Source organism: Lineus longissimus, chromosome 7, assembly GCF_910592395.1.
Source record: "Lineus longissimus chromosome 7, tnLinLong1.2, whole genome shotgun sequence".
Taxonomy (NCBI): Eukaryota; Metazoa; Nemertea; class Pilidiophora; order Heteronemertea; family Lineidae; genus Lineus; species Lineus longissimus.
Genome location: NC_088314.1, coordinates 1,294,024 through 1,309,615, shown reverse-complemented (window position 1 = coordinate 1,309,615; position 15,592 = coordinate 1,294,024). Strand labels below are relative to the sequence as shown.

The 15,592-nt window shown below is 43.5% G+C and overlaps 1 protein-coding gene across 1 annotated transcript; it reads right to left on the bottom strand.

The window, feature by feature from the left end:
• Positions 1-2,429: 2,429 nt before the first annotated feature.
• LOC135490891 (uncharacterized) lies at positions 2,430-14,642 on the bottom strand. Its single transcript, XM_064776463.1, has 15 exons — positions 14,437-14,642; positions 13,744-14,103; positions 13,383-13,509; positions 12,935-13,098; positions 12,733-12,806; positions 12,211-12,430; positions 11,883-11,960; positions 11,482-11,618; positions 11,043-11,260; positions 10,487-10,582; positions 9,881-9,986; positions 7,795-7,880; positions 7,482-7,565; positions 4,544-4,678; positions 2,430-2,935 (listed from the first exon to the last, which is right to left on the bottom strand). Exons 1-15 carry the CDS (start codon positions 14,640-14,642, stop codon positions 2,732-2,734), a joined length of 2,295 nt encoding a protein of 764 aa, XP_064632533.1. The 3' UTR covers positions 2,430-2,731.
• Between the last annotated feature and the right edge of the window lie 950 nt (positions 14,643-15,592).

Genomic DNA, 15,592 nt, shown 5'->3' with positions numbered 1-15,592 from the left:
AGACAAACATGATTGTCAAGTTTGGTACAAGGTCTTTGGCAGTGGTTTTCTTCAAGTGCAAATTGGCTCGTGTAAAAGATTCATTCCAAAAGGAAAGACTTATTTTGCTACCTCTTTTCATTTTCGGATTCGGTCGAAACTCCTTTTGGGTATAAACCGGGTTACGGCCTTTTTATAGCTGCACTTCGGGACAACCATCGCCATTCGGGGCAAAAGATCGTCGGGTGTGGGACTGAGGGACGGAACATCGCCATAACGATTTGACTAATCATGAACCTACTCCAAACTGATGCAAGGGATTACTTGAATGCTCAGTACGCCGTAATCATTGGATGGGTGATTACTTCTTGTCTACCGTCATGTCGACATGCCTCTGTGCGATACCTTACGGTCATGGTTTCTTTAGCCGTGCAGCTCAATGAACCCAACGATCATCTCTTACTATTTTTCTTCTGGTCTTGTTCGAGTCTACAGGTCGAATTTTGATGTTGGGGAAAGGCCATGATCGTCAAGCACCTGTACAATCGGCTATAAAAAGTTCACAGAAGACAGAAGAACTAAGAAATCCAATTTAATTGAGTCTTGTTCGTGGAGTGGAAGTAAACCATTATTGGGTTTCTCTTTAGATGTAGTGGTATCGCTATAGATGTTTTCTTAGACTACCAACTTTGGCTCCACCTCCGCAAGTTAGATTCCCCGTGCGCCTAACTAAGCTTTCAAAAAGGTACACATCAGATGTTATTGGAGTACAATTATCGAGTAGTTGCAGTGATTTGAGAACTGGTTAGAATACTGGCGTTGTTAAAGTGAGGTATTGGGAACAAGGTGTCAGCTAGTTGTCCATCAACGTTAATAGACGAGCAATCTATTGCAAATTCCCACGGGCCTGGGTGTTTTTGTGTTTTTTGATGCCCCTGACGAAGGTCCAGAATCATTAACGATACATCTCACCGCTTACGAGAACTGAGTCTGATCTACACTGCAAACTTATGAAAATCAACATCTGCCAACTTTCACTTCATTGCCAGCAACGAGCAGCATCATGATCGTATCGATGGAGTAACCATATGGATCTAGCAACCTTTTTCAAGCCACCGATCCATATCTTGTATCACCTTCAGTCTATGATTATCCGTCGCAGGTGTGACCCACTATCATAATTCAATAAAACCAACAGAAAACAAAAATTAACCCTTTGACCTAGAACGGTTTAGTTTAGTGACCAGAAATTGTTTTGGTCTGAAATCCATGATTTAGGTGTTGGTGTCGGAGACATGATCACACGAGAACTGGCCCACAATAGTTACTAAGCTGGCCAGCGTCGACCTGGACTCCCGGCAACCCATTTTCATTGCTTTTTTATACTTTCTCCATGAAAGGACGCACTGCGACTGGAGTGTCGTCTCGCCCTTTGATTTGGTTGTCGGTTTGTTGACAAAGCGTCCGATCAGATTATCACGATTCTCATTACTTCTGCATGTCCCTGACGAGAGGACTCGGGGAGGGCTCTGCAGATATATCGCCCTGGTTAACCTCGCAATGATCAGTTGTGATTCTGCAACGACACGTCTCATATTTTCTTTGTTTCCACCTTTGATATTCGTCTCAGATGTGGAGCTAGTCATTCATTCAATTGAGAGCATGCGAAACCCCTTCCCCTTAAGAAAACATATCATATCCGAAAGAGAATGATAGGCCGATGTATCTACTTAAATTTGTTTGGTCAACAAAAAGGTCGGATTCAACTTTAGTGGTCACCGACTTGACTCCAGCGGATATTTGGTCATTCAAAATATTCAGTGTATGTAGTGTGGCTGATGAAAAGCGAAATTGTCATAAAAAAGGCCAGCTGCACCACTGGGCCGAGAGGTGCTTTCCAGAGTGGGTAGACGGACATGGCCTTTAAAGTCCACCGAGCGATCCGTGGCATGCAACAGTCTTTCTGTAGGTCTATGATAGCCTGGGCGAGCCAGACGGTTAGCCTCGTAAATTATGCGTGTCAGTCTATTTCCCAATAAACCTTGCATCGTGTTCATGGGTTGGGGTAAATCGGGCGTGAGACATGTTAAGGAAGGATTAATTACATCTTCTGTAAGGGAACAGCTTGTACGAATGGAAAGGCAAATATGATCCTGGGGACTATTAGTCAGGTCGGGGATACTTTATCGCCACCTTGGTCAGATGGCTTGATGGGATGAAGAGAAAGAACCGCAAATGTAATCTCTGGGCCATTTACAGCGCACAAAGAAACGTCTTCGCCTTTTATCTTTGGTAGCAAAACAGAAGGTAACGAGATATTTGAAATAATTAAGAAATGCATGTAAATATACCCTTTATTGACAACGTTATGTATAATTACAATTTTATAAAATGCGTTACATGTCTGTACATTACGGGAGTGGCAAAGTTAAGGAATCTGTCATGGAAGATAACTGTGGAACCCATCCAGCCCTAGAGACTGGATTGTCATAAGAATGTGCACACATGCCTAGGTTGGGGATGAAACGGTAGAGCTCCCTACGACTAAACATATATATAGGAGACTGGATTCATTCAGAGGACATACCCAGGGTTGGAATGAAATGGTGTGGTTCCTTCGAACTTACTTGACTAGCGACCGTAGGATTGATACACTTATCATTCAAATCGGCAGTTGCGTGACAAAATGATAAGCTTCTCATTATACATATAGCCAATGTGCGATCTGAGATTTGTTTTGATAATTTCGCTTTCAACCATCTGGTTGGTTGACAGATTTCCTAAGATTACCGAATTCCCTCTCAACGGGAAGGGACGACCTGGCATCGTGTACGTCTGTCTTCCTTGCCTTGATGGCTTGAAGCATCGATCTCAGGTTCTCCTTGGTGTGGGCCTTCCAGTCCTCCGCCGCATAAAGCTTATCTGTGTACTGCTCCAGGCTCGGGTACGGCGCGATCTAGAAGGGAATGGAAATACAGCGATTATGGTACTTTGGAGGCAGCTTATTGGATTTTGCTTAGCCCTGGTAATTTGGAGGCAACTTGTTGACATAACTGTCATCAATTATGATATTGCTTTTTCCAAGCTGGCCTGTATTCAGGTCCTGATAACCTGTGCTGAGCATGATTTATAAAAGATTTCTTTCCGAGAACCATAAAATCTTCAAACGACCTATGTGTCACGTTCAAATATTTCTTCCTTACTAGGAAAAACTGTTCATTTTAGCGAATCTTTAATCCAAATCAGCGCTGTTGCTCCTCGACTCTGGCACACTTGGTTGCACCCGGGATTTTCTTGGATCGTTTCATCAGTAATTCTCAAGTAACTTGTCATAAATGCGACTTCTAGCCACCCGGTGCAGCTGACAGTTTTCTAATAACCTCGAGTTCGATTTTTCTCCCCGAATACCCCCGGACTGATGCACAGTGAACAGTTAGATGTTGCAAAAATCGTGAACATTCACACTCGATCAGTTTCATTTGAGTGTGTGAAGTTGTGGTTTGGTGAAACTTTGATCATATCAGAATAACACTGATGCACGGTCATACGAAAATGATGCGCTGGCGAGGCGCGAAGTTTCCTACCCGTATTTGGGAAATTGACTTTTTGCAAGGATATCAACAAAACAGCGAGTAGCTGTGCTTAAATCACATAAATCAACAGTATATACTCATAAGAAGACAAATGAATACCAATGCTCTAGTCTCAGTGCGCAAAAAAGTCGAAGGAAGACAATTGCTTTAATGTCACTACTGAGAAGAAGATGAAAGAAGACCAATGCTCTAGTCTCCGTACGCAAAAAAAGACGAAAGAAGACAATTGCTTTAATGTCAGTCTGCAGAAGAAGATGAAAGAAGAAAACCAATGCTTTGAAGGACACTTGACAAAAGATACACTGTCATAAAAATCTCTTACACCAAACTGAAGTCATTGACATCAAAGTGAGACAGTTTTGCACTTCTTTCGCGCAATACAACCTCAAGATCCGGCACCCTTGAAAAAGTTTCTTGGAATTTCGTTACTTGTCAATCGTCGCCATCAAGTAATGCACACCCTATGTATTGATCTAAAGCTATTTCAGTGGTATACGCTGAGAGCGCTTTCCTCTCCTTTTACGAGAGACACCGTAATCCGATACAGTAGTAACAGGCAATGTTCATTAAGCGTGCGAATTGAACCCCTTGCTCATTTTGGAAAAACATTTCCTACAAATCGTACTTCTTTTATAGTTCATCCAAGATTCTTCATGTGCATGTTGTACATGTGCATTGTAGTTTGGACGTTTTCATCAGCTCTGGTTGCATTTTTGACTCAACAAATTGATTGACTTTTGTTGCTCGCACACATTAGAAGAGAATCAACCAATCTTCGACAAAATACTCGACTTTTGGGTTAACAGTGATGTTTTCATCAGATACGTTTGCAGTTACAAATACATTCAGGGCATTTGAAGTCAACCTGAAATATGCCGCCAGATTGCTTTCGCTAAACCCGTCTTTTGAGTGTTTCTCTTCTGATGGTAATCACTGACAGATGTTACACCAGTCAGGGGACAAGCACTTACCTTATCCTTTAGTGTGGTGTAGACCAGGGGAGGTATGTTGTTCCAGTAGAGTTTCTTACTGATGAGGAGACATTCGGCACCATTGCTGATCAGGCTCACCTCTGGTTGGCTCTCGTACAAGTCGTCTGCTATACCCTGAAATATGATCGAAAGTTGTTTCACCAGAAGATTACTTTCTCGTTTCTGCAAAGATGTGACACATGCGATTTCTAGCAAACCAACGTTTCTGTCAATGGCATTATGCATCTGAACCAAAAGATTCGGACTGAAGCCAGAGGAAAACCAGGTTGAATGATAATTCAGCATATTAAAGCAAGTCATTCCTTTTGACAGTTAAGGCATAAGTCAACTTTCGACGTACTTGGTCAATCATCTGAAACTTTGGCTCGGAGAAACAATCCTACAGTCCGTTGCTGGTTTTGGTGTAGCGTGTTAACTATCCATCTTATCACCAAAAAAAATGCTCGCTCCCACACCATCCCTGATTGGCGGCAATTAGTGGACTGTACCCTTGATAAAAATGCCATCTTTCCTCAGATTTTTTTGTCTAGCTAATCAAGGCCAAATTATCAGGTTCCCTCCTCATCTGTCGCTGGCCAATAATTAGGAGGTTGCTTTACGTTGCCGCCGAACAGCTGGGGACATAACTTGCATACAGATAGATGAGCAGTTCACGACTTAGTTCGTGTAATCTCTCTGTTGATTTCACTTTCGCATGATGGCTATTGTGGTTCTTGACAATTTCAATGTATGTTTCCGACACCTCAGATATTCTTGTTCGTGTTAACAGGCAACAATTCATTCAGAAATGGACGTGCAGGTCCTTATCAAATAGTGTGCCAACGATTCGGAGAATTCCGATCTTCTTACAACAATCATAGCAAAATGTCAGCCATTGTGGTAAATTGATATAAGTCTCGGGTGCTAACCATAGATATTTTTCAACAATAGGTTATAAGCACAGGAATCAACAGGTTTTCGGTGTAATGGAAGGTCAAGCATTTCACCCAGCTATAAACATGATAAAGTTAGTTGCTTCCAAAAAAATACATGATTTCAGTCCATCACCTGTTCATTCGACTGCCGTCTACAAATTACGAACATCATCAACTCCCGATACATTTTTTATCACTCTATTACTTGTTCGCCGCATGAGGGAACACGATTAACGTTATTAGTTGACGGCCATGACCATGTAACGCAGCACCTTTCCATCAATAACACCAATGTGTTGAGAAAGATGTGTCAATGCAGACAGCAGACTTGACCTGGTATCTGGCGATAGTGATGACGGCGATAGCTTTTGCTTACTGTTCTCAAGTCTACGCTCAAAGTCGTTTTTCATTTCAATACAAAATTCATTATTTTACTTCTGGAGGTGTAAGATCCCCACCTGTGTGGAAAATCAACAGATGGTTTCGTTTCTCATGGCGCAATCAACGGTTTTCGTTCTATTCAATTACTAGCATCGTCCTTGGGTTTTATTTTTTCTATGATGTGTCACAGAGCACCACTTTTACTCCTACTCATCGCTCCCAGTGTACAAATACATCATCGCATAGGGCAAAAATCACATCGCAAACGTCAGAATGAGCTTTTCATTTATGGTTTAAGAAATACGTGACAAGAATGGATATGGGTTTAAATGAAACTAATAAATGTTACACGTAATACTGAGCCAGTCGAATGCTGCAGGAGCTATCATGTATCGTGGCTTAACTAAGCGTTGACTAAAGCTGATTGGCATATAATTCTGATAGCAATTTTATGTGTGTGATGATTTTTTATGTTCTCATCTTTGTTGGATCGCAGGTTCTCCGAGACTATTATAAAATATGTTTGTTAAGAGAGCTGTGCAGTGGTTATAACTTAGCTGTAGGATTTAAATACTCGCATTACAGTTGTGAAGGACAACGATGGTTTTGCAGGTGGCTGGGAGATATCTACTCAATGTGACCGCAATCATATGACATTATGGTATCGCAGAAAGCAGCGTGTTTCTTCCTCGGTTGAGAAAGTTGCACACCTTCCTTCAAATTGCAAAACGATGAGATGATTTTGCTTCTCTCATATACTGACCAAGAACTCTGGTGCATAAAAACGGTGGACAGTAATATTGAATATTGCTACGCAGGGATTCAGGGAATTTAGATGGTGGTCTGAATTGCCGCGAGGAGTATGCCCAGTATGCGGCAGAGTGAATATGGCCCTTGGCGGTGTAAGATCTACCAATAAAACAACTGGAAGATGCTTTCGTGGTAAGATCCTTAGAGAGAGTACAGTATATGAGATTTGACAGATTTCTGTATCTGCGGTATGATATTATACCAAATCCAGTGGGAAGAAGTCAAAATGTTATTTCGTCTATGTTCACTACGTCATCACTAGAGTTTCGTCCCTCACAGAGCTGGCCGTAAGGCATATCCTCTTCAGCATTGACCCCATGGCCGATCGTGTAGCATACCCCCCCGGGAATTATTTGCTCATTCCCCAGTTCATGACGTTAGTCGATTATCTCCCTCGTTTACATCAAGTCGTCTGGCCCTCAGTCATCTAGTCAAATAGTCCGAATAAAACGGGCATGGCTGGTGGGGAGTTGGTGTTGGGGACGAACTGATAGAATGCTATTGCAGCATGGTGCATGTGCTCGCTTGTTTATCAATATACCACACTTGGTTCTAGTTGTCACCACGAATAATAACATCAAAGTTTAAGATTCGAAACCTGTATTGTGTTGCCCAGGTTGAGACTGACGATCCAAACGTCGCTAGTAAAATGCGAAGTCTGCGTCAATTACTAACAAGCGAGATAGGTAATTGAAGCAGTTTGTGAGTTGAGTAACCGACGACGAGCTACGAAGGTCGTCGTTTGGTTTGCAAATGAGAGTACTTGGTTAAACAATGTTACCCGTGCAGTTAGAATAAACTTAAACACTCACAAAGACGTCGCCCTCGCTCAGCTGCATGACGCAAACAAACGTGACGTCATCGGGGTCGTTTTTGTCCCGATTCTGCCTCGCCAACTGAAGAGTTAAGGTGAAATGCATATAAACGATGGTAAAATGGAACAGGCTACTTTAAAGCGCTTGACACAATCACATCATTTTTGTCTGCTGTTTCGTTGGAGACATTTGGCATAAGACACTGGCTATGTCCGAATAAGAATCTCGAATGAGCAAAGTAACGAAGACATGATGGATGTTGCGGTCAGGTACGTGTAGCGGTTTTCAACTGGCGGTCCCTCCTACTTACGCTTGAGAAGTATTCCCTATTCAGATCTGTGGTTATCGTCCGGTGACCATCGATCTTGCCATCCTCCAAGATTGTCACAAAGCTTTCTGAAAAATCAAACGATTAAATTATAGGCTTACTAACTGCAGCTGGTTCGTCCGCCGAATTAACGGCCTTGCACAACCAACATCAAGGGACAGGTGCAAAACTGTCTTCATTGTTGAGCTTCTACATTGGCGTAGTGCTCTAGTGTGCTTAGCGTGCGAAACATTCCCGGGTTCCGATCTCGGTCGAGCCTTTTATTTATTCTTTTCCCGATTTATGGTGTATCCAAAGAAGGTTGCCACTTCTCATTTTCATCGTCACCGCAAGTTGAGATGAACTGCAGTAGGGTACGAAAGCTGCGAAATCCATGGTATCAAAGATGTGGTCCCTAGGGTATCACAGATGCCGTACCTAGTGTATCACAAGTGCGCTACCCATGGTACCAGCTAAAGTTGCGAAAATTATTATAGGTGGTAAGGCAAACTACTGATAGGAGTAAAAAGGCATGCGTTGTTCACATTAAAAGATAGCCATGTAAGCTACTGGACAGAGCAGGACATTTCGAGACAAGGATGAGAATAGTCTTTTATGCAAATCTATTGCTACATCAGAACTGGATAACTTGTCATAGAAAGCGGATAGATTTTAGCTTCAATAGGTTTGATACATCGAAGGGCCTCAAGTCTAAGTCAGATTGGACTCGCCTAGCTGCTTGCCACAGTGAGGGACAGATTGTTTCGATTCTAACAGCCTACATACAAGACATGCGAAAGTTCATTGCACAAAAAGACTCGGTAATTGGAAACTTGGACTCGATAGGATGATAAAGGGTGATGATGGCATTGAAATGGTTCATAGTAAGCATGCAAGATACCTACTACTCGAATGGCTCGATGTCGAAGAAGTGGCTATTGGAAAGAACATTAATATATTTGTATGGTCTGGGAATGGAGTTGGCTCCTTAATACAGGTACATCTCCACATCAGCGGGTTACTCCAAATTGGCCTACGTTATTCCACGCCGCGTTCCAAAAACGCTAAGTGGAGGGTTACTGAGTGAGTACCCTTAGTAAGCGACTGGTCTTTACTCTGGGGCCCTCCGTCTCCGACAGCATAAGCACTCCCTGAATCGATCACACCATATACGATACCAGAAACAGTGCTAAGTCATCTCGAGATTTCAGATTTCTCATTGATCCGAATCACGCTTCCATCTGTTTCCCTCCCAGGCTCGCGGGAGATTGGAAAACACTGTCTCTGCCCTAACAGAAGAGTAGCGTGCGTGTCTGGCTATAAGGAGGGAATGCTCCTTACCCGAGGCGAGCGGAAATATCCCTCCTTATTGGTAAGTTGCCAGAAAACATCTTCGGAATACTCCTACTACTTTGCTGACTGGTGCTCAAAACTAGACACCGCCGTCAGACTGTCATCCTCCCTGGCGCAAATCTGACATGGGTAGTCTGTAAGAGTCGTAACAACTAACTCAAGTCCCAGAAGTCCAGAAGGAGACAATATAAGGTACAACATCGACCATTCCGCCCTTCACCACAATGATGTGGACTGCTGGATTGGACGTTTTTCGGAGATATCTGCCTTTTCTGTCCCCAATTCCAGACGGAGAAACCCGAGCAGTAATTGATGCAGGAGCGCCATGTCCACTCCGCAATGAAGAAAACAATCGATCCCATTGGTCGATATTCCAACGGATTTATTACAACCAAACGGCAAATTTCACGATCAATTAACTGTCGGGATTATCAGATGGTTTAGAATATTGAGTGCCTCGTATTTCATTTTCGTAATATCAGCTAAGCTTTGTTGACGATGTTGCTCGATTCTTAGCACCACTCACGGAATTAGCTGAAAAAATACTCATGAAATTGATGAAAACGTGTCAAATGGATACATCTGAACCCTCAGATCGTGATGATTTTGTTTCAGTCTCCGACCAATAAGTCCATGGTCGGAGAGATTATACTGCTTTTACTCGCTTGAACCTGTTATTAAGAACTTGTAACAAGATCTTGCATCTAGTTTTGTCCGAGTTAATTTCAAAACTTACCATATTCTGAAGGTCGTCTCTTCGATAGTCGTCGGGAAAGGTTTGGTACCGCGGGTGTTCGCTTGCCCGATGAGGCAGCTGATGGCGTCTTGGCCAGGAACGGAGCCTGCTCGTGAAAGCAAAAGCATTAGCAGTCAAGATAAGTCACCTCCGTTTCAATGTCGGGATCTTAGTTGCTGTCTTTTTAAGAAAAGCAGCTTTCGTGTAAAAAAACAGATTGAATGATACAATATTAATCAATAGTTCGAACAAGAACGAATGCTGTTCATTACTTCTGATGATGATGATAAGAAGCTTTATGCTGCAACTGCGGTAGTGAAACCTACAGCCGTAATCAGCCCTTCACGTTAGTAGGCTTTCATGACACTCTGCGAATGGGGTTCATGGTGTATTCAGTCTCCTACACCTTCTCAACTCGATTTCGTTGCGTTGTCTGAGCTGGGGGATCGTGATGAATACCACTATACAAGCTACTACTCCATCTGCCCCGTTAGTTGAAAACTAAACAAAGAAACTCCATGGAACAACTCTTTCTTTCGCTAGTTATCCCGTTGACGAGGTTCATTACAGTAGCCGCGAAGTGAAGTTGAGGACACTGGCTCCTACCTGAGAAGACATGGTGGGCATTCTACTCGGGAGTTTCATGACGATGGAGGCTATGCTGGACCTTCTTGATGAAGCATTTGTTTTTCTTCTTGGGGTCTGCAGGAGAGGTGAAACATGCAGGAATACGGTGAAGGTCGAGGTCATTACGGTGGGAAGGAGGTGAAGGCAAAGGTTTCCTGGTTAAAGTCACAATCATTTGATGCATACTTCGAGGATACACAATTTATCAGAAGAATTTAGGGGATAGGAAGCCTATTTGCATGAAGAACATGCACGCCATATCATAGGTATTTTTCCAATGTTTGAGTTAAGGTAAACCTATCGTGTGAGACAAGGGACTTTGGGTCGGTGGATTTAGTAGGCTTTCTCTTGCCATTCAAGGTAACTTTGGGCAAGACAGATTAGGTGTAAAGCAGAGGATACTCTTTAATTTAAATGAAACTCGAACAACCAACACGATATCGTAGTTTCTTTGCATGGCTATGCAGTCACACCATGTCTTATATTTCGTTGAGGCTAACAATCTCATCTGCTAATACTAGCCTCAAACTCGTACCACGTTATTCTCTCCATCCGCCTCCTTCACAGTTGATCTCCTGAAGTTGTTCTTTCTGTAAGATGGCTTTGTTGGTACGTTGATGTCAGGAAGGAGCAGCTGATACGTGAACGACTGTGCCTCTAGTTTTAGATTCTCCTCTTCGAGACGGACTGTTAGCTGCTCGGAGTGGGGAAGGTGACAGATCAAGTCCTCCAGGTCCTCCTTTTCTTGACGCTCTACAAGTAAACAACGAGGTCGAATGTCAACTTGCCGCACAATCGTCGACAACAATGATGTAGGTGAAATCATGCTAATCATAAAGACAAAGCCCGAAAGCCATCATCTCTGCACATGGCATTTCAGTATACTCCCTTCTCCGGTGTTTAGTGATGGGAGTCACTTATTTAGCCATTTCCAACGTCCACTTGGCGAATGAACTATATTGCAAGAAACCTACTTTTCCTAGCTGTCTCGTCCTCTCTCTTCCTCCTGGGATCAAAGTTCTTGAGCTTGAGAAGGACCTTACAGCTGCCGGACTTGATGAAGTACAACCAGTCTGAGAACTTGTTACTCTGCACCACGACTGTGCCGCGCCTGTTAACGAAAGATGCAACGATATAAAGATATTTTGATGAAGGTTCCTGGACTTCGCCATTCGTGTGCCTTTTTGTTATCAAAAGGGCTTGGAGTACCACGTTTGCTTAACTCTGCAGATACATGTCTGTCTCTAGTTCTTAGCCATACGACTTGCTTCAAGTATTCGGATGAGTGCCAGTTACTCGTCCTTTCGTTGCCATCATCAGCGAAATAGTGGATATCTACATCACTTCAGTCATCTATTAAATGATCCTTACTCACTTAAAGTAACTGTACATCGCCTTTTTTGTGTTATTTCGAAGGCACTCCAGTGGCCATCCATCCAAATACTTGGATTTTCTGCAAAAACAGATACAACTAAATTTTACCAGAGAATGACACTTGACGAAAACCTTGTGCTTCCCAAATGACAAGATCTCAAATTCAAGATCTGAAGCTGATCTCTTTTGCTTAAATCAGTTATCATTGGAAAGCTACAAGAAACAATGTCTTTGATTGACGTGAAGCTAATGAATGAGAACAATTCAAGAAAGCGGGCACGACAGACATCTTTGACGCGCGGGTTGTGCTGTATCTAATTCTCCCTTACTTGAGGAAAGGGTCGCTGATATCGTTGAGGCCTCCAGTCAAGAAGATATCATTATAATCGCTCTCATCCAGCACCAGTAGCTCCAAGTGTTCCCTCGAGATGACCGAAGACTGGCGGCGTGTGCGGTTGACGATGGCCAACTCCCCAAACATGTCGCCGCGCCTGAGGGTGCACACACGTCTGACCTTGGTGCGGTCAGGGGTCAGCACGACAACAACAGCTGAAGATGGACAGGAGGTAATGGTGAACTTTTGGTTTAAGCTGTGTCTATATCTCGAGTTAATGTATTATATCCATAACTTTAATGTGCAAAGATAATACTTCGCCAGAATCTAACGATACTAACGACCTCTGTCAAGGGGACAAAGAACGGAAGGTGCATTATACCAAACAATTACTTAGTATTTGCCGGATCATCATATAGATGATATGATCAATCTCTGACCTCTGCGCAGCCCCAGAACGAGACTGGTATATTGATGGGACGTCTTCCCTTCGACCTGCTCGGAGAATGTCTCTTACCTGATCCAGAGAGTATGACGTAAAAATAGAGCACACTGTGGCCCTCCCGGAGTATCACGTTGCGAGCGGCGTGTCTGGAAAAAGTAAAATGGTTTACAAGTTTACAATGATACTGCAAAGGTGGCCAGGGAACTAACTCTGCTTCTTTCCGTGAAGTGTTGGCGAACCCTTAAAGTTGGAGCCCATATCAAAGTATGCCTACCCTTCATACCAACCCCTTTCGGCAATCTTTTGCTGCATCTGTACGGGGTATTGGCAGATGGTCGGGTAGTTGATCAGCCCAACCCTGACTGCATGGAGCTCCTTCTCTGTCCGCTGTCCGGGGGGTATTGAGAGTACCCGCTTCACTTCGTTAGATATGCGACCCTGTGGATATAAACAATGAATATCGGTCCAAGAGAGGAGGTATAGTAATGTCAGTAACTTCAGTGCTAAATACGAGTAATTTCTTGGCTGAAATCATTCTAGTTTTCAATGTCTTTGTATTTGTCTTTCACGGACTTCACAATGCCACTTACTCACTGTCGCCAACGTTAGCTGTAGCTTGCCAGCTAGAAATTTTTAGGACGGATAATGAGAGGTCCGTGATAACACCAGGCGGGCACCTCAATAGAAAGAGATTCCGAAGCTTTTTTCCTACTAATTCATACCTTCAAGGACGGCTTATAGTCCGTCACATCAAACATGAGATCCATGCTTGGGAAGGCTGTCTGAAACAGGTCGATGTCTTCAAGCGAATCATCCATGGCATCGAAGTGGCTCAGCACATCTTTCACCCTGAAAACAAAATGCGGCAATCTAAAGTCGAGTAGGCCTGCTCTGGACAGCGCTTTAGAAATCCACGCCTGATCACATAAACTGGGAGTGTGACCTCGCTGACAGTGTCGCATCCATGCTGTCTGATCATTTAGATGAGAGTGGGACCTCACAGACAGTGGCACATCGATACTTGTAAATCATTGAGACGTTCAGTTTGAAGATTCAAGGTTCAAATATGAAATGCACCCTTACCTTTGCGACTGTTCGTGGTAAACCCTTGACATCACAATGATAAACTTCGTCCGCTTATAAAACTTCCCCTTCCTCTGGAACCTATCGAAGAAGTTACTGTCATCAACTTCCTCCTTTGTGTCTTCAATGGTCCGAATACTAGTACTCAGATTCATCTTCGATTTCCTGGATGACGTTTCTTGTAATGAGCGTTTCTTCTGTTTCTTTTTCTTCTGTTTCCCCAGAGATGAGTACGAGACCACTGAGAGGCTTGACTGCGACATGCTCGTGGTTGAGGCATCTAACAGGGACCGGCTCCTTACCGTCTTTCGTGAGCCGTCCATTGCGTCCAACGTGCGCCTAATGTTAGAGCGATTTAACCTGTGACAAAGTAGATTTGATAGTGTCAGACCACATCTTCACAAATTGAGCCATTCACTCCTGCTCTTCTCAGGTTGATTGTTACATACAATTAGGCGGCAAAATTAACAAAACGTCCATTACGGAAAAAGTCTTCCTAATACCTATGGTGGTCTCCTACTCTCAAACAGAACAGGAGGGCGATACTTTCAAACGATTTATGTAGTTACATGTATATCATCATCTCGACACGCAAGGCTCCGAGATCGCAACGTCCCGACTTTTAACCATTCAGAAGTCCTAATGTGAGGTCGGGATTTTTGACCTGTTGGGCTAAGATGATAAATCACTTACCTATAAAACTCTCCACCCTGTGCTAGCGAGTTACTATTTGAGTTATAAGTGGAAGACAAGTTCTTCTCCAGCTTTGCACTGTTCGTCTCCCACCGTTCCTCTTGCAGACTTCGCCTCAGGTTCTTCATCATGTTGTCGCTCCTCCGCTGCGTGGACTTGTACCGCGACAGGTCGTCCAGAGACTGTGTCTTGGCGGAGACGTCCATTTTGTCTTGAGGGCTTACCTGTATGAAATATTCAATACAATTTGTGTTAGAGCATCCGGCATCGATCACGACTGATATATTATTCCATGCAGACTTGTTGAGTTGCCATGATGATGTACAGATATGACGGTAGTTGTATTATACAGAAGACAGATCACAGAGGCTATGGAATCGCCCGAAAATCGTCAGACTCGAGTCTGATTGTGCGCTGTCGCAGCACCGATCAGTTTCATCTTATCGTCCGCCAAATGCCGCTATTTTAGTGTGTAGAATGAAGGAACAAACCGGAGAGGAAACCTCGCGTGACACTGACATGGCACTTAGAGGAACCTACATTTCCCATCCGTAGTGCTACAACTCCGTCACTCCGTCTCCTCATATCCTGCCAATGGGACAGGCTATTCCACTTGTTGCTGGCCCGCCGCATAGAGATAATCTCATCACTCCATGTGCCAATGATTTCCAAGCAGCCCTGCAAGCGGCCCCGATGGAGACTACCAGTGCCTCGGACCACCTCTGGTGGATTTGCGACAGGTAGTTTCTGTCAGTTTTCATTTGCCGATGAAGTCAGATGTAGGCTAGAAGGCTTCCAAACGACTATTCCGTTTCGTGGTTTCGTCCCTTATTCACAAGTTAGTGTTAAGACTAAATATACCCCATACTAGCAGAGAAAACTTCTATTTCCATTCCACTGAACAGAGTAATGGTCCTTCTTGTGTGAGTAACAGTGGGACATTGACGCGAGACCATGAAATTGTGCACATACGGTATAGCGAGAGGTAACCGCCTTAGAATGGACTAATCAAAGACAAAATGGTCTTTTTATAGTAATTGACCACCAAGAAGCTGCGTGTTGGAGATAACTACTAAAATCAATATCTGAAGTAAGGCGTTATCGATGAGCCACCATATCCGTCAACTCACCTCGTGAATGTTAACCCCTGAGGACA